The sequence below is a fragment of the Lithohypha guttulata genome, assembly GCF_036872675.1.
Source record: "Lithohypha guttulata strain CCFEE 5908 chromosome Unknown scaffold_1, whole genome shotgun sequence".
Taxonomy (NCBI): Eukaryota; Fungi; Ascomycota; class Eurotiomycetes; order Chaetothyriales; family Trichomeriaceae; genus Lithohypha; species Lithohypha guttulata.
In genome coordinates this window covers 3,606,464-3,624,777 of record NW_027042750.1, presented here as the reverse complement: position 1 = coordinate 3,624,777, position 18,314 = coordinate 3,606,464, and the positions used below count along the sequence as shown (strand labels likewise).

At 49.9% G+C, this 18,314-nt stretch overlaps 6 protein-coding genes across 6 annotated transcripts; 3 read left to right on the top strand and 3 right to left on the bottom strand.

Moving 5' to 3' along the window:
* Positions 1 to 150: 150 nt before the first annotated feature.
* On the top strand, positions 151 to 2,492 carry LTR64_001333 (uncharacterized protein; the record flags this gene model as incomplete). Its single annotated transcript, XM_064895714.1, has 2 exons — positions 151 to 311; positions 362 to 2,492. 2 exons carry the CDS (start codon positions 151 to 153, stop codon positions 2,490 to 2,492), a joined length of 2,292 nt encoding a protein of 763 aa, XP_064758401.1.
* Positions 2,493 to 3,632: 1,140 nt separating this feature from the next.
* On the bottom strand, positions 3,633 to 8,150 carry KRE5 (killer toxin resistant protein; the record flags this gene model as incomplete). Its single annotated transcript, XM_064895713.1, has 2 exons — positions 3,633 to 7,947; positions 8,002 to 8,150. The coding sequence occupies 2 exons, from the start codon at positions 8,148 to 8,150 to the stop codon at positions 3,633 to 3,635; spliced, it is 4,464 nt and encodes a 1,487-aa protein (XP_064758400.1).
* Positions 8,151 to 8,531: 381 nt separating this feature from the next.
* LTR64_001331 (uncharacterized protein) lies at positions 8,532 to 9,767 on the top strand (the record flags this gene model as incomplete). Its single annotated transcript, XM_064895712.1, has 1 exon — positions 8,532 to 9,767. One exon carries the CDS (start codon positions 8,532 to 8,534, stop codon positions 9,765 to 9,767), a length of 1,236 nt encoding a protein of 411 aa, XP_064758399.1.
* Positions 9,768 to 10,118: 351 nt separating this feature from the next.
* Positions 10,119 to 11,672, bottom strand: LTR64_001330 (uncharacterized protein; the record flags this gene model as incomplete). Its single annotated transcript, XM_064895711.1, has 2 exons — positions 10,119 to 10,388; positions 10,446 to 11,672. 2 exons carry the CDS (start codon positions 11,670 to 11,672, stop codon positions 10,119 to 10,121), a joined length of 1,497 nt encoding a protein of 498 aa, XP_064758398.1.
* Positions 11,673 to 12,601: 929 nt separating this feature from the next.
* DAL1 (Allantoinase) lies at positions 12,602 to 14,600 on the bottom strand (the record flags this gene model as incomplete). Its single annotated transcript, XM_064895710.1, has 2 exons — positions 12,602 to 12,903; positions 12,989 to 14,600. 2 exons carry the CDS (start codon positions 14,598 to 14,600, stop codon positions 12,602 to 12,604), a joined length of 1,914 nt encoding a protein of 637 aa, XP_064758397.1.
* A 1,745-nt stretch (positions 14,601 to 16,345) lies between these two features.
* Positions 16,346 to 18,161, top strand: LTR64_001328 (uncharacterized protein; the record flags this gene model as incomplete). Its single annotated transcript, XM_064895709.1, has 2 exons — positions 16,346 to 16,366; positions 16,434 to 18,161. The coding sequence occupies 2 exons, from the start codon at positions 16,346 to 16,348 to the stop codon at positions 18,159 to 18,161; spliced, it is 1,749 nt and encodes a 582-aa protein (XP_064758396.1).
* Positions 18,162 to 18,314: the final 153 nt, after the last annotated feature.

Genomic DNA, 18,314 nt, shown 5'->3' with positions numbered 1-18,314 from the left:
CAAGCCATGCAACACTTGTAAGGAGGCACAAAGACGGAACTAAAAGAAGCGAGCTGGGTCCTCAACTGATCTGCAAACTCTGCTCAGTACATTGTGACCGCCCTGTTTGAGTCTTCGATTGAGCCGCATGGCTACAAAATATCAGTCACCATGAACGGTACCACGCTTGTTACAGAACAGCAACGATCCATTACCCCCTCAGTCTACCTTGGCAAGCGCAAACGGTCACTATCGCCAGAAAAGCCAATTGTCAACAGCCATTCTCATAATGATGACTCAGATATTGACAGCATAATCCGCGAGATTAAGAAGTAACTGCGCCTATCCACAAAACCTCGACTTATACTAACTGGCCATGTAGGTACGATATCGCCTCGTCCATCCTTCAATATCCTGTTCCCGGCCAACCTGATGATGCGCCGGTCGCGAAAAAGCTGCGAACAGACTTTCAGGACAATACCGTAGAAGCTCGCGTAAATCTGGGACTATACTCCTCCTCAGATGCTCTTCTAGCAGACTTGCGGCAGGTTGTGACCGAGTTGAGGCAATCCCAGCCGCTACCGAATGGAAAAACACATAAATCTGATGGAGACGATACACTCTCTCAACTCGACAGAATCGACGATGTCGTAGCGCAATACACACGTGGTAGCCTGCGACCCTCGCCTTCTTCCCAAGGGACCCTCCTTACTCGTGCTGGTCAAGTTTTGACTGTACGAAGCAACGTGGAAGGTGGAGCAGTCAAGCAGTTGTTTACCGGTCTTCGCATACAGCCTTCGTCCAACGTCAGGCAGCAAGAAATTGACCTCAAGAAGCTCCCTAGTGGGTTTGACATCGTTGAAGCCGCTACAGTTGACCCAGGCCACTTATCTGCTCAGACAGTTGCAAGAACCTTTGGCGAAGTCTTTCAACAGCAGCGTAACGCGCGACAATTGGAATCGCCTAAGCCTTCGAGGCACACACACACATCTACGCTGAAGTTCACCAAGCCCTTCGAGAACGTCACTACTACGAGCAAAGACGACTATCGTGCTACTCCACTGACTGCTGGCTCTTGGCTTGAGTATTCCAACAACGAGACCAATGTCACAAAACCTCCGAGTCGCAGAAACAAGATCAACGACGATCCCGAGGCTTTGTTCAATACTGTGTTCTCTTCGTTTGCGCCATCCGAAGATAATACTACTGCTGTAATACCTCGCTCAGATCGTGGTCGTCTGTGGTACAGAAAGCACGGTCAACAGGCAATGCAACGCATCATACCTCTTCCCGGCAAACACAATAGTCTGAGCAGCTCCGATTATCCACACATTGACGATGATTTCCAACAGGTTATAGACGATTATGTTCCCGTAAGCATACAGGATGCTCAGCCTGACGCAGAAGAACATACACAAGACGCAGACGACATGCTAAACGAGGTCTCCGATCTGTTACAGACTCTTAGCTCGTGTCAGAATCTTCGCGATCTCGATAAATCTGGCACCACCGATCACTCTAACAAGCCTGACAGCTTGGAACTCGACACTTTTGACCTCCTGCGACAACAATTAAAGATACTTGTGGCTTCCTTGCCTCCCTTCGCAGTAGCCAAGTTGGACGGCGAGCAGTTGAAAGCTCTCAATGTAAGCACCAACATAATAGTTCGCACGCCTGACGTGTCTGGAACAGCTCAGCCTGACGAAGGCACCCTTCACCGTCAGCGTGTCGCTCAGTCTCAACAAATTGCTGCTACTCGGGCGACTAATCCAACTCCTGCTCGGGCCAGTTATACTGGTCCTGCTCCTAACACCGGCTACAACACACAAGCAAGAAGCTATGGTACTTCCGCGACCCAACCTCCCACACTCCCCGGTTACGCTCAGAGGAATGTGCAAATGTACAACACTCCTCGTCCCAACGTGGCTGCAGCTCCATACACTCAGACGCCTGCTTTCAATCGTCCTCAGCAGCCATATCCGGGAGCCACAATACAGCAGTACCAACGACTACAGAACGGTTATGGACAGGCGCAGAACAACGCACAATACAACCGCAGCGCCTCACCCGCAAAGCCTTTGGTGAACGGTCATAGCTATGCTCAGCAGACAGTGCAGCCTCCGAATATACAGCCTCAACGTAACCAGTATTCGACACCAGCCCAATCGAACCCGAACCTGCTGCAAGGAGCTTATGCTCAGGCTAATACACATGCCACCATACAGCAAATCAAGGCTGCACAACAACAAGGTCAGAACCAATACACCGGCAGCCAAAGTCCACAACCACAAAGTGTACAGCATATCCAGCAGCAGCGGCAGGCTTCAGGAACGCCACAGCCACAGCAAAATGCTCAAAGCTATATCCAGAATCAGTCTGTACAAGCTACACAACCGGGACAGAGTGTTGTTACCAACGCTGCGAATGGTCTAGCTGCCTACACGACACAAGCCGCACAGCAAAGGACGACAGTCACTCCCCAGCCTACGCCAGCAGCGCCTGCGCAAGCCTAGGAGTCTATGCGCAATCTGTTTGGCGCAGTCACTGCGATCTCCTCCAGTGATACAAGCCTAAGAGGTGGTGATGCGAATGCGAAAGAGCAACATCTGAATAATTGGCTTCTCTCCCAGGGCCTACGACCACTAGGGGCTGAGCAGCCTAACCCATTCGGGCAGGCTATCGAAAGCACTCCTGGTCAGCAGATAGGCTCTCTACCAGGACTAGTGAACCCTCAACGACTCCTACGGACCAGGGGCCAGACCGGAGACAGAAATGTGCCCCATTTTTCAAATCTCGGATATCTATCCGATGTGCCTGCGACACAGCTGCATCACCCACCTACGACCGCTTCAAATATGAGCATTCATAATGCAGTGCCAAGCCAGCAAAATACCAGTTCACTAGCAACACCCCAGCTAAAACCGCCGCCAGGGATTCAGCGCCGTTCGTCAAGACGCACTCGAGCAGCAGGACGAAAGTCACCACCATATGAAACCCAGACTTCGGGATACACTGATCTCTCCCAATCTCATCCCGAGACGCAACAGGCGTTGATGCCTCCACCACGCATAGGAAGTGACGTGATCACACCGCGCACGCCGAGAAAGGGCAACCGACGAAGCACCAGGCAAAATTCTCTGGTACGGACTTCGCCACAGACTCAGACCGCTTATACGCAAGACGAGGCTTACGACCAAATCACAGTCGCAGGCTTAGATGGAGCCGTGTACACAACAGGAAGCTTGAATGAATGAAGCCAGAAAGGCTTAGTTTGATACATGCAACTGCTGCATTTGAAGCAGCGACTGAGTCAGAAGTGCAACTCCTTGCGGTGGATCGAAGAGAATCAAAAGGCTTTTGAAGTAAACAACGGCACGACTTCCGAAAATGTTTTATTAGTTACCAGTATTACAAGCCAATATCAGGCCTTCTGCTGAATCATAGCTGCCTGCTGTACGTACGCAATGTAATATATCATTCACACTTCTAGATATTCATGGGTTCCAGTCCCTTTTCCCGTCCATGAGACCAAGCACTATCATGAAGAAGATGGCGGAGCAGTAAAGCTTTGTCTACCTATTCATTCTATCATTTCTATCGCAAAACACAAGTCCCACTCATCCATCTATTCATCTACATACAGTACATACCCCTCATAATTCATCTTTAACCTTTTCCTTCCTCCTCCCATACAATTCATCATTCTGCTTCTCCGAACCAGCCTTCAAATCCACCTCTCCCTCATCCTTCATCGCACCCTTCAGCACCTCCGCAATCTCATTGTCATACTCCGTCCACTCCGGCACCTGACGTCTTGCTCTATCGAGTTTCGGCTCCTTAGTCATAGGATTATTACACAAATCGATCGTGCGCGCTGTGCCGAGCGCTTCGTCAGCACACCACGTCTCGCACCACAGCCAGTCCTGATCAAGACTGTGGATGGGCAGGTTATGCTGCATGTGGTTGGGGAGATCTTGGTCGAGATTCGAGAGGCTGTTGGGATCAGCTGAGAGGGCGTGGTATTGCCCGCGTAACCGGTCGCCGGCCGCCAGTTCGCGGAAGCGTTTGAGGTCGACGACGTAGAGGGCGGAGATGTGATAGGGTTTGCCTTCGAGGAAGTTTGCCCAATATCCTTGTTTCCAGAATCGGAAGCCTTCCATTTCGGTGCGGGAGTCGCACATGGGAGTGAAGCCGTAGGGGGCTCCGTGGAGGTCGACTTTGTTTAGTTCGATCATGTCGGTGCGGACGATTTGGTCGGCGTCGACGAAGATTACTTTTTCGAGATCGAGGGGGAAGAGCACGTCTAGGAAGAGGATTTTGTAGCCCCATATTTCTCTTTGTTTTTCTTTTTGCCCACGGAGCCAGTGTGGCCATTTGTAGGTTACCATTTCGAACTGGAAGCCGTAGTGTTCTGCGAGGTAGGGTAGAGAGCGCTTGAATGAAGGTGATAGGAATTGCTCTATGAACCAGAATTTGACGGAGTGTGAAGTGTGCTTGACCACGGACAGCATCATGATGTTGAGCATACGCTCATAGAGATGGCCCGAAGCCACAGAGAAAATGTTGATATCTGCCTGAACGCTGCCAGAGGCAGTTTTCTTGCCTAGCCCGATAGATGACAGTAGTGACTGACCCTTCTTAAGATATGACGCAGCAGTGTCGGCCAGACTACCCACTTCGAGGACGTCTTCATCCTCCATACCAGCTTTGCGAGATAATCGCGGAAAGAGAGTTACCCCTTGGAAAGACATCAGCGTCACCTGATTGCCTTCGTCGCCCGGTTGTGGTGCGTAGCCTCTTGAGCCCACACTATCGATATCGAAAATTCTGGAAGATCTTCCAGGCTTCAGAGTCAATTGCCAATGGCCAGGATTGGCTTTGAATTGAAAGTAGCCTACGTTCGCCATTATGATTGTGTCGGTAAAATGAGGGTTCTGCTCCGTCCCAAGTAAGAGCTGAGCACCTCGTGGTGGTGTGCCTTTTGTGATATCCCTCGAATGACCTTCGATCAGGATGTGCTCGAGTTCGTAGAGTGCGTCTACATTCTGGCCAGCTGGTACACTGCTCAACTTGATGTTGTCCAAATCATAGATAGACTCCTCCGGCGAGACGAGCCAAGCTGGCGGAACGACCATGCCCAGATTGAACAGTACGTCTGGCGGAATGGTAGAGAAGACAGCTTGAGGTGCCGCAAGACTGCCATTGGCAGAAAAGGTAGGAGATGGCGCAATAACATTGCGATAGAAGCGCTTCACTGGCAGTTCAGAAAGTTGTTCGCGAGGATTGAGGAACAACTTTACATCCACCCCGTCTAAGTCCGCCAAGGTTTTCAAGATAGGCAACCAGTTCTGTGCTGTCTCGGAAGCCGGATCAATCGCTGCGACGATCTGTATCGAAGGCTCGGTGTCTGATGGCAGATGAATCATGGTTGACTCATTTTTCCATTGCTTGAACTTGTCTAGTCTGATGAGAGGGGCAGCCTCGTATATACCTTCAGGAATATCTGATATCAGAGAGCTTGCCACGATTGAGGTCACTTTAGCAACATCCAGAGGATGACTGAACTTGTCCTCGAGAGAGAGTGCAGTGATGGCAGTGGTGACAGGAGCGATCCTCTCTGAGATCTCATAGTCCAGTAGACTCTCAAAGTCTTCACCTGTGAAAGCATCGACGAGAGGTCCCACGACACGTCCATTCAGGCTAATAGCATTATCTCCAGGAGTGAGGCCTATCGCGCGAATTAGATCTTCATGAGAAAGCCAGTAGTCCATTGCCTTTTCCTGGTCCTGACTAGTCGGCGGCACATCATCGCCTTTTTCATTGACGAGTACTTTCAGCTGTGCTCGGGGTAGGTCTCTGGAACCATCTCTCACATTGTGGTAGAGCTCAATAGGAAGGGCTGATAGAGGTTCTCCTGGTCTTTGACTATGTAGAAGTAGAACTTCAACCTCAGGACGTTTCTCGTGAAATGCAAGAGCTTCTGCGAGCAAATCTCGCCCATGAGGACTATCTAGATCAAGGGCTAACAAAAGATGTGCACAGCTGCTCAGCAAAGCCGAATTTTCTCCAGGTATGCGTGGCAAGGTATTGTAGCTAGAAGCGTGCTTGGTTGTGATTTCTGCAACATTCACGACCCGAACCTCCTTCTTGTTCTCCGGCACGACGAGAGAGTTGCGTCTTGTAGCAGCTCGTTGCAAGAAGAAATCTGGGATCCATGTCCCCTCAGCTATGTTGCCTTCATACACTGCAACTTGAAGAGCACGGTGATCCATGTAGATGCGTTGACTTAGTGTCTCAAACCACGTTTCAGTACGAGGGATTGCAACACCGTTAACAAGGACAGGAGGGTTTTTGTTGTTCAAAGCAAGACGTGATGCATATGCATCTGCATTCTTGAGCGTTTCCCGGAGCTCTTCGTCTTGCTGGACTTGGTTATAAGACAGTGGACTCGTGCCTTCTTTCGCAGTCAAAGCTCCTGTCAGGGACTCAAAGACTGTTGCGACGGCAGAAACACCTTTTTTGGAGGTGACGATATTTTGATAAAAGGTCAGCAGACGTCCAAGGCCATATGTGTCAAGGATGTGGTAAGACAATTTTGCGGCTTGCCGTGAGGGTTCGTCAGTACCAATGGGTACGAGGCCAAGCTGGAGGGGAAATGACCTCTTCACGAGGGTCTGCAGGGTGTTGACGATTAGATCCAAATGTCTCACGTTATGAAAGTCTATTGGCACGATAACGTTGTGTATATCTCGACGAACCTGCGGTAACTGACCAGGGTATGTGCGTTGCAGCAACATGTTCAAGGAAGTGGGCCACCTAGCGTATCTTGTATCTTTCTCGATATTATTAAGCCATATGATAATCTCACGGGAGTCAGCAGGTGAGCGCCAGTCGTACCGCTGTGGTTGATCGTCGGTTTGGGATAGCGCCAGAACCTCATGAGAGAGCAGATCGATAGCCTCAGTGGAAGATAATCCTATGTCCTTCAGCCTTTTGATGAGTTGTCTTTCTTTTCTGAGGACGTCGATGAGAGAATACGCATCGACCTCTCGATTCTGAACCTGTAGGCCATTCATCCAGATGACATTGTAACCAGCAGGCAGGAGCTTGTCCCGATTCTGTTTGTGTTCAATCACCAAAGCGCTCGAAGCGTTATGAGAGGCAATAGTTGAGGCATACTTTGGGAAATTAGCGGACACCTCAAGCAGTGTGATCATAGGATCGTCGCTAGCCATGATGTAGCTAGCAGCATTGAGACCAAGCTTGGACACCTCTGCGCTGGTCAAAGGCTTGATTTCAGCAACGGCAGTGGCCGATGAAGCCTCGTCAGTGCTACCAGGTTGGTGAGCAGCATCACGATCGTCAATAACGATATAATCTGTTCGCTTTAGGACCAATTCGACACCATAGCCGCTCACATATAGTGGTTGGCTCGAGTCTTGTGTGTTGGGCCGATAGCGAACACGATATGCGCTTTTGCCATCCTTAGCAGTAGCACTCACGATTTGGTGGAACTGACCAAAGAGCGGGTGTGTAATATCTGCGTAGATGGTGGACAGGAGTGACGAATCGGCAGAGCTCAAGGTGTGGTCAAAAGGTAACTCAGCCTCGAGATTGTCATTGTCAACTGGTTGCTGTGCTCTTTCTAGCTCTGGTGAACAGTATTGTTGACCATCCAAATGTACCCAGACTGGACAAGCGGCGTCCTGAGCCGCCATCATAGAAGGCTCGACGGCCGACTTGTAGTACTGGTAGTGAGCCTCGATCCTTGGTGCAGCTGCGTGCAGGGACAAGGCAAGCTTGAAGGAGGACAGCGAGCCCTGCTCCCCGAGATGGCCATCCTGCTGTAAGACATCGAGAAATTTAGTGTAAAGTTCCTGATCGGAATGGAGGTGAGCGAAGGTGCCGTCCGCTATACGATCGAGTAGAGGGAAGTAGCATGATGAGTTCTCGAGAGCTGCAGTTTCTCTGTCTGTGAATCAGCTAGTCTGTCACACGAGATCAACTCAACTATAGGCGTACAGGAGCTCGACTAGATAGGGAGCAGGCTGGAAAGATGCCTTCAGGGCAACATTAATGGACGAATCTTGGTCCGCGGTAGCAGACGGCAGAGATATCGACAGAAAACTCAGTGCAGCTGCCAGCAGCGCAGAGAGGTTTGTAGGCCTCATGATGGCTGTAAAGCAAAGTACGAGTAGGACGAGTCGCTGCTCATACACACCAGACTTGTGAAGTAGAAAAACTCAAAAACAGCCTGAACATGTACAGCCGGACCATGATGTTAGCTCGTCAGTTCACTCATACGAGCAGTCAGATTCAGTACTGGCGACCACAGCGAAAATGTAATCGTTGGTAGGGACAAGACAGATGTCCACAAAAATACGCATGCATGCGCTTCGATACTCCGAAAACGTGGCACGCGTCGCGGATAAAAATCCATGATGCAACAATTTTAATCATTCGGCGTCTTCATTCCGCTCAAGTCCCTCTTCGTCCATCACTCGCCCTTCTACCTCAAGAGTGATGTTTTTGGTCAGTGAGTCGTACTTGTTATGAAGGAGTACCTTCTGCGGCAAAGCTATGCTGCTTGTAGAGGCATCAGTGGCCTTCCCACCCATCAGCCATGGCGCTTGAACTCGCTTGTTACCAGTATACAGCATCCTCCTAGCAGCATACGGCTAAGATCCAGTCAAGCCACGACAGGGATCGTTCCCACTGCTTCTGATGATGAACCGCAAGGTCGATCAGTGTCACGGCTCGAGAGCTATGCTCCTCTCGCCTTAGACCCCAAGTATGCAGTGTCAGGCATCGTCACAGACCTCAGCACCACCAGGCCAATCCCTCTAAATGCCCCCGAGCCGCCTCACCCTCTTGCCTGGCCCAGCGAGGAGAGCTTAAACCCAAAAGACTGGGACTTCCGCTACCTCTTTTCTCTGGGGAAAGCCTACCTGGCCCTCTACAAAACCGGTGTCAAAAATGTATGGAACAACTGGACCACCATGAAACAGATCAAGGAGCGACTGAAGGGCACAGGTCTCAACGCTGCTGCACTAGATCCAGAGAGTCCCAAACTATCCTACAACGAGTACGAATTGATCCTTAGAACACGACGAGACCTCCGCAAATTCATCCCCTTCGGCCTCATCTTCATCATATGCGGCGAGTTCACTCCTCTACTCATTGTCGCCCTTGGCTCAAAAGTCGTCCCAGGCACCTGTGTCATCCCCAAACAGCAAGAGAACGACATACAAAAAATGCTTCGACGGTTCGAGATCTACGAGCAGAAGTCCGCCGAACTGCGCCACGGCATCGACACCTCCAAATCCATCTCCGAGAAACAGGAATTGACCACCGACACCACCAAATCCCAACAGAGCATCGATCTCCTCAAACTCTACAGATACGGCTTCTACCCACGTCCAACAGAGAGCCAAATTCCCATCCTACGATCCTACCTCATCGCCAGCGCCAGGTCGAAACTCGCTCAACACGGCACTGAGCTTCTCGCCGAAGCCACCATGATCAGCCGAGAAGGGGGATGGACGAAGAGGTCACCACAAGACATGTTCGAATGGGGGACCAAGTACAGCCTAAATGCTTTGCTCGACTGGACGCGCAACGCTAAAGCTCAGGGTAAAGAACTGGTCTCTGAGGAGATGAAGGAGGCTCTTCTGCCGGCTTTCGAAGAGGCTACTCATGCGCTGCTCTATGAAACCGATTGGTCGAAGATACCTGTGGAGGAGCGATGGCGTCAGGCTGTAAATGTTGGTGATTCCAAGCCTTTGTAGTATTAGCTGTATCAAGAGAATTCGAAGATCTTCACTTCTGTTATGATGAACGCGTAACGAATAAATCACATTTTTTTCCTGTAGCTGAATTATATATCGTTCTGACAGTGCTTGGCAGCAGCAGGTGATACGCTACCTGATGTTTCAAAAAGTCGAAATTAATCCATGTCGGGTTTAACCCGAAATATGATCGTTGGAAAGCGATAAAAAGTACATCAAAAGACATGTTGGATGTGAAGCTATAGCCCGCGACTAGGGAATAGCTACAGGTTAAGTTCCTGAACTGGATGCCAGAAGGCTTTCTGAGCAGCGAGAAGATAGTAATGAGACCTTTCCCTCATAGCACAGTACTCAAGCCTCTGCTAAGAGACTCTCAACAAAGTCGTCTAGTACAACCCACTTGAACATGTTTCCCCATTTTGCTCGAAAGTCGCGTCTGCGATACAAAGAGCTAGTGTTGAGCTTGAAGCTCACAAGTTCGACCATCCAACCTTTGCTCAGAGCCCTCTCGACCATGCGCAGGAACCCGTCCGAATATTCTGCTTCGGCAGCATCGCCAGTCGCGAGAACAATGGTGGAGGGTTTCTCTGCGTCGAGAATGGAGTGAGAAATTTTGAGATGCTGGGAAGAGGTGTCAGTAAAGGTTTAGAAATGAACTGGATAAGGAGTTGAGCTTACGAGTATTTCGTCGACAGCTTGCTCACTGTACTTGTACGTGACAGCTTTAAAAGGTGTTTCGGAGCCACTGGTTTCGCCATGGGAGAGACCAGAAGCGTAACCCGAGCCATTTCTGCTGGGTTGGTTCTTCCTCTTTGGGGTGGGTGTCTTGGCTTTGTGAACGCGATCGAGGATGTTTGTTTCGTAGCCGCAGGATTCTGCTTGCTCAACTGCGGGAGTGTGATCCGAGCCGGACAACACACGTTTTGCAGCAGGTCGGCCTCTTTCGAGGATGAGAGACAGATTGTGAAAGTCCATTGGTATGCGCCTCACTCTTGTTTCAATAGGTATGCCTCTAGCAACCTTCAAACAGTCGTGGAAGCCAATGGAGATGTTAGACATGTCGATGAAAACATGAATGCCTATGGGCGAGGTATTAAGAGGGCTGAAAGCCGGCTCCTGTAATCCTTGATTCTTTAGATATTTAGCTTCACTCGGATATTGATGAGCTAGCTGGTTAATTAAATTTATTTTCCGCAGTCTAGGTGTCAGACCGTCAGTAGGTGTAATATTGAACTTCGATGGCGTTGAAGGCAGAGGTGCTGCCCAGAGGAAGGGATTTGCTACAGGCCAATCTTTCTTGGTCGGCGTCTTCAACGTAGCTCGTTCCTTGGGAGGTGAAGGAGATGTGGGTGGAGAGACGTTCTCAGACGGTCGAGGGCGCCCTAGCAGACTTGCAATGAGCGACCGTCGATCCGGTGAACGTCTCAAAACCTCGAGCTCCTGGCCAGACTCGCTGTCAGTCGTAGTGTCAGGATATTCAGCACTAGCTTCTTTGGTCGCCTGCTCTTTCAGCTCTCTTTCTCTTGCCCGAGCTCTTCTGGCAGCACGCTTGCGAGTACGCAGGTTAGCAGCAGATACAGTTTCTGGCTCGGCATTGTCCTCTAAATCAGCTCCATCGTACTCGTCACGCCACTTTACACCTTTGACCAACTGTGCAAATTCGTGGCTAGCAAGCAGGTCAGGTTGTTGTGTTGGGGAAGTCAACAAGTGTTCAGGTTGCAAGCCCAGCTCTTTCCAGACTTCAGAGAAGTCACCCAAATAGCCACCTGTACTACCACGTTCTTGCGAAGGAAGTAGTACTGATGGTGGATCTGGTTGTGCGTGAACCTCTAGATCGGACTCGATCATATCGCTATCGAAGTCGGAGGTCCATGCCGAGTCATCGTTAGGAGCTAGGTCGACCATTGTTGTGGCTGTTGCGGAAGCAACTTTGGGAGTCGTTGTTAGATCGGGTTCAATGATGGTGGTAGAGTCAGGGAAGTGGCTGTGGATATGATTCTCATGGCTACGTGTTTGAAGAATCGTGATAGGTAATGAGGTTTCCAGATTGTCAGGTGTATGTAGAATGTGTGGAAAAGGAAATAAGGTAACAAGCTGGGACTTTCTATAAAGCACAGTCATCGATCCAAGCATCCGAGAACCTGCGCCACCATGCAAGATCGAGCAATCCACCAGAGAAACCCTGCTCGCATCGCCCTCAGGCACAAAGTACAGTGAGTGCCTGATATGTAATTGCTGGACCAACATCCACGTATCGCAGCTCGTGCGGCAACGACCAACGCTTCGCAGCCAGCTCTTTGTGCGTCATCACTTTTTGTTCTCGAACACTGAAAGCTCTTTCTCAGTGAGTTCACCACCCTTATCACTCTGCGAGTACACAGCTCGCTAACAAAATAGCCCTGCAAACACGGACCATTATTGCCCACCCTATACGGCTGCGTAGCTGTTTCAAATCCGCGCACTTCATGCTTAGCGGAGCGCACGCTACTCTGTAGTATCTGAACGTGGACCTCATCGCACCTTCCTGATAGGGCAACACGTGTGAGACTCTCTAGTCATTTCTTGGGAACGTCTCTCGTATCAACGCGTCGAGATAAGGCAGTGTTGCAAGATCCGTACTTCCATATGATGCAGGCAGGCTTGACAGTTCGCTGCGCAATTTCTGCTCAATGTAGGGGGTTCTTGATGAGCACTTAAAGCAAGTATATGAGAGTGATGGATGATGCCTCTGAGCCAGCAATTCTGAGAACACACGTCTCGTTAGCAAGCTTTCGCCATCTTACTATCAGAGCTGTGGGCACTCTGTTGTGCCAGTTCCTAACTGGGAACTTGACTTACATAAATCCATGGCCAGCTTGTGCAATCGACCAGGGCATGTAACCCTTTCTAGGTTCTCCTGTCTTGGAGTCCAGGAAGCCAGACATGAGTGTCGACTGCTTGTCTGAAACGTCGCGGCTCGGGTACTTCTTGACGCAGGCCTGAGAATAGGCAAAAACTCGTTGCAACCCAAAATAGGCGTCTTTGAGAGCACGAAATGGCAAATATGGGATCCAGGGAATCAGAAATGTAAATGTGTTTTGCTGCGACATTGCCTTCCGACTTCTGTACGTATAGACTTCTTCATCATCCACTCCATCTTCAATGTAATTTACGCTAGAACGCCAAACAAGAACAAATCCATCAATAACCAAATGCTTGTCCAATCCATTTCGAAAACCAACTTTTCACCTTCTTCAATTCCTTCTGTCGCGGCTCCAGGAGTAACTGTCCACTGCATTTTGTGCCAACGAATCCCTCGTTCTGCGCACCTTTGACAAAGATGGGTCTGCCCCGTAACCAAGTCTCTTTGACCATACCGTTCATTGTCTTCCCTTGGTAAGGTGAACATTTGTTTCTGAAGAGCATCGTGCTAGGTTCGACAATCCAATCGCTTTCGTCGTCGAATACACAAAAATCAGCATCGAAGCCCACACTGATACTGCCTTTCTGTTTCTCGAGGCCGACCTGGGCGGCTGTATTGATGCAACACCATTGAACCAGGCTCATGAGAGCTGTCTCGACTTTCTCCGGTGTCGTAAGGCCACGGCGAGTCATTTCTGTCCATAGAATAGGCAAGCCGAGACCGACCGAAGAAATGCCGCCCCACGCAGAGAAGAAGTCTCCGGACTCCACCTCGACCATATCGGTCTGAACTGTGCCCTTAGCTGGCGAGCAATGACCAGGTATGTGAGATGGCAGGAGCTTAAGATCTGGTGTGCATGGTGAGTGGTCTGAAACGATAGTCTTGATTACACCCTCGTTGGCATACTCGAGAAGTTCAGCCCATAGCTTGTCCTGATTCTTCTGACTGCGAATTGGTGGACAGCACTTGTGACGTGTATCGCCGTCGAGGATCTGTTCTGCAGCTAACGACAAATAATGTGGACACGTCTCGGCTGTGACATTGATACCCTGCTCACGTGCCTTCCGTAGAAGTGGTATGCCCTCCATGGCTGACAGATGCACAATATGTAGGGCCAAGTTTGGAGCAAGGTGCGCCATCGAGAGAATCTCCTCAATGGCGTAAGTCTCGAATGCTGGCGGTCGTGACTGCAAGAAGGTATTGTATTCGCTGAGAGCTCCGCGAGGTGCGAGTGGAGGCAACGACACTTGTACGTCGTCACCAACAGAGTCTGCTATTGGTGGCAGCATTTCAGCATGAAACATCACCGTCGTTGGTTCATCAGCAAGTTCAGCAAAGACCTTCTCAATGTCGATTGCAGACACGGCTGGGAACTCCTCTACACCACTGTCGATGAGGAAGCCCTTGAAGCCCCGCACGCCCTCTCGAACAAGAGCTTTGAGCTCCTGGTCATTGCCCGGAATAATGCCGCCATAGAATCCAACATCGACCCAACATTTGCCTTGAGCTGCCTTGATCTTGACGAGCAGGTTCTCGACTGTCGTTGTCGGAGGAATGGCATTGAGTGGCATGTCAATGACTGTGGTTACGCCACCAAACGCTGCCGCCTGTGTGCCGGTATAAAATCCCTCCCATTCTGTTCTGCCCGGCTCATTGAGGTGGACATGAGCATCCACAAGCCCCGGAAGGATGACTTGTGGGGAGTAGTCTCGATATGGTGTGCCTATCGGAAAATCTGTCGGTGGAAGTACAGAGTCGAACACAGCTGAGATTTTGCCAGTGGCATTATCTATCACGATGGTGGCTGCTGTCAGAATTCCGTCCTTCACCACTCGCGAAGATGCAATGACGCACGTAGCAGCATCACTCGCGTTTATGAACCCCCCCAAAGGCGATCTAGGTGGAGTTGGATAAGGATGCATGGCGTTCATGCTGCTATTGAGTAGTCGATACCGCCAAAATAGGGCTGCTGTAAGTTATCGAACAGTACTGGACAGGGAACGGTGTAAGATCAGGAAAGGAAGAGAGGGTCAGTTGCTGGCATGTGAATCGAGATAGTTGGGTCTTATCAACAAAAGATAAGCAGACTTGGGCAGATCCGGCAGGTAACACAAGACGAAACAAAGAAGGAGTAGGGCAAACTGTATCGCATTTCCATTGAACTTTACCGAACACAAACGTGGCGCACACAATTCCTCACCCACGCACATCGGCGCGATCTGGCATAACGAGAGGCGACGCATACCCCGGATTGCTAAAGCATAAGTCGGGGATGATGCAGGCGGAATGAGAGCGAGAGAGCGCGGCTCGAAACGAAGTCGGAAGACGTAGGGTAGGTAGGCATCTGATAGCACGGTTTGATTGGCGAGGTCGGCTAGAATAGAGTTGATGGAAAGTTGCCTCGTATCAGTTACTCGATAGCATCTGATATGTGGGCGTAGATAAGAAAGTGGGAGGTTCGCGAAGGAGCAAGGAACTTGGTTGGGACGCGCCAGTCCGTTTGCGTCATAGCGTCGGTCCGATGTGTTCCAATCCGCGTACCTTGCGTTACTCGATGAATATCTCCTATAAGGTTCGTCTTACTCGATAGAAACGTTTTTTCTAGCTTTTCCTCCTCAGAATTGTCATCGTGGACGAAACCGTCGACGTCAGACCTGAAGTTCTATCCGTCAAGCTGCTGCAGTATTTCGAGAATCTCCGAATCAGATCGAGACTTACTGGAATGTGGTTCAGCTGTTTTGACAGGACAGCACCTGTTCGTACGATTCGGTGACCTCCGAACATATGTTCCATGTTCCAAGCCGTCTCTCAGTCTCTTGTCAATACTCTGCATACCATATCAGAGCTAATGCTATTCCAAATTTTGGAGAATGGTAACAACCACGAACATTATAGAGGCACTTCATCTGGCTGGTTGAGTGGGAACCGTATATGCTGGTGCGGATACTGTTACTGGGCAACGCTGGCGCCAAAAATCTACCACGTGTATCAGTCATATTCATGGTCGGCGTAAGATCAGTCTCGAACAGAACGATGGATGCCTATGCTGATGTCAGAGTGCAAGAGGTGATTGCTAGCCGGAGTAGAATGCAGCTACCCTTGCTTGAGAGTCCCTGCATAGGGGCGCATGCTACACTTTTGGTACGCAGTACCAGTCTTTTGAACGGACTGCAGGCGTTGGTGGTAGTGTAAAACCATCGTAGCGAGTAAAAGGCAGTGTATCAGTCATGTGGGAGTGGTTTGCCGCGCACAACGTATCCTGCTTCTGGCATTGTGGTAACAAGTGTTTGCATAATCCATGAGAACATTGCTGGCTTGGTTTTCATTCTCAGCATAGTTGAAGAGCTTAGTCCACCACGTGCCTGGAAGAGCCAGCCGCCAATTTGTCAGGGACGACTACTGGTCCGTTGATTACTATCTCAGCGGGTTAGGCTTCGTTTCTCGACGTGAGAGTGATTGTGGTAGTGCAATCACCAGCGTAGTTAATGCATGTTGCGATGAAAACAGCAAGCAAGCATGAATTCATCATAATATGCACGGCTTATCCTCGGCTAACGATCTGCAGCCCGCTACGATGGTGGAGTCAAAAATTATAGACCGCAAGAAGTGTCTGTGAGCATTCAATGTACACCTGGTGGTACAAGTAAATTACGTCTTGCCAGCTTAGTCGTCCAGCATGGCGGATTCGGACCTGAAAGTGAGTTGCTATTGTTAATTTCGGAATCATAGTGGCTAACCCATACGAGGATTTTCTGCGACAGCAGGCTCGAAGCCTGGATAGTCTGCTAGCACTCACACCGGCCAAGAACATGTTCGGCGAGGACGTCAGTGATCAATGGAAACGCAAGAAACAGACGCCAGAACAGAAGAAGGCAGCAAGAATGGCAAAGCTCGATCCCGCAAACTGGAAGACTGCTAAAGATGTTTACGATGAACGCAGTGCAGAGGCGGCAAAAAAGCGGAAGCTGGACGATACCACAAACGCAAGTATACAACAAACAACCTCGACTGAGTCGGATCACACTTCGAAGAGGCAAAAGAAGGATAATGCTCAGCCAGAGAAGAGAGATGCACCTACGGGACCAATAGGCGAAATCGCTATCGAGGATGTGATCAATCCGAATCTGAAGAAAAAGCTGAAGAAACGAGCCCATCGGAGCGAGAAGAACGCACAGAAAAGAAGAGAGACGGAGGAAGTCAAGGCTGGTGAAGGAGGTCAACAGTCATCTGGTACAGAAGCTGCGCAGGCGACGGCACATGTCAATCAGCAACAACATACTCGAAAGCAGATTGATCAATCATCCAGCAAGAAGGTAATCAATGCGATGAAAAAAGCTAAGGAGGAAGTTGACCCAATATCGCTATTCCCAAACACAAACCGAAAACAGAAAGACTCAGAAGAGCATGATCTGGAGCCAGAGGATATCCACGATATCGAAATGGCAGACGTCGATGAGTCGGTGGAAAATGACATCGAAAAATCTACGGACGAAGATATTGAGGTCAATGCTGGGGAGAACCAAGACTTACAAGATGACCAATCGACAGCAACATCCACTGACGGCATCTCGGACGTACTTTCTCCTCCCCAAGATTCAGCTTCGTCCTCGGTATCCTCAATTCTACCACTGATTCAGTCTGGACCATCAAACCCAAAGAAGCCAAAACCCGCTGTGGCAGAACAAGTATCCCAAGCTTCTAACAATCCAACACCACTTCAGACTGACTCGGATCGAGAGGCTGCACGAGAACGTCTCCAGCAACAGATATCACAATTTAGATCTCAGCGAAAAGCGGACGATAGACCCATAAGGTCCCGAGCAGATTTACTTGAGCAAAGAAGGAGAAAGGAGCAAGAACGAAAGGCAGCCAAGAAGGAACAGCGCCAAAAGGAGAGAGAAGAAGAGGCAAAACGTCAGGACGAGGAGATAGCTAGGCGTTTTTCTCCAGGAGGATCTGGCTCACTACTCGCATCCCCGAGATCGCCAATGGCAGACGACGGTGGAAGCTCTTTCTCGTTTGGCAGGATTGCGTTCGAGGATGGCACTCAGTTCGACCCCTCTACCAGTTCTGCTGCAGCCCCAAAAAGACACAAAGGACCCTCGGACGCTGCGTCAGCACTAAAGGCTGCTCAAGCCAAAGACGCAAGGATAGCAGGCCTAGATGAGGGAAAGAAGCAAGATATTGCCGACAAAGATATGTGGCTAAACGCAAGGAAACGGGCACATGGAGAACGGGTCAAAGACGACACTTCCTTGTTGAAGAAGGCACTAAAAAGACAGGAGAAACAAAAGCAGCGTAGTGGGAAGGACTGGGAAACCCGTGTGGAAGGTGTCCGCTCATCTCAAGAAGCAAAACAGAAGAAGCGTACCGAGAACATTCAGAAGAGAAAAGATGAGAAGCTCGGAAAGAAGAGTGGTCCCAAAAAGGTCAAGAGACCAGGCTTTGAAGGTAGCTTCAGAGGTCGTACTGGGAAAGGTAAGAAGAAGTAGTGAACGATGGGCCACTATCGCCTCTTTCTGGAAGCTCTTTGTCATTGCTCACGTCTATGCCTGCCAGGCTATAGTGTCAACCTGCGAGCAATACGTAGGAACGATAGTGATGATCTGGACGACTGACAGAGAGTTGTTCTGCGTTGATGAGGC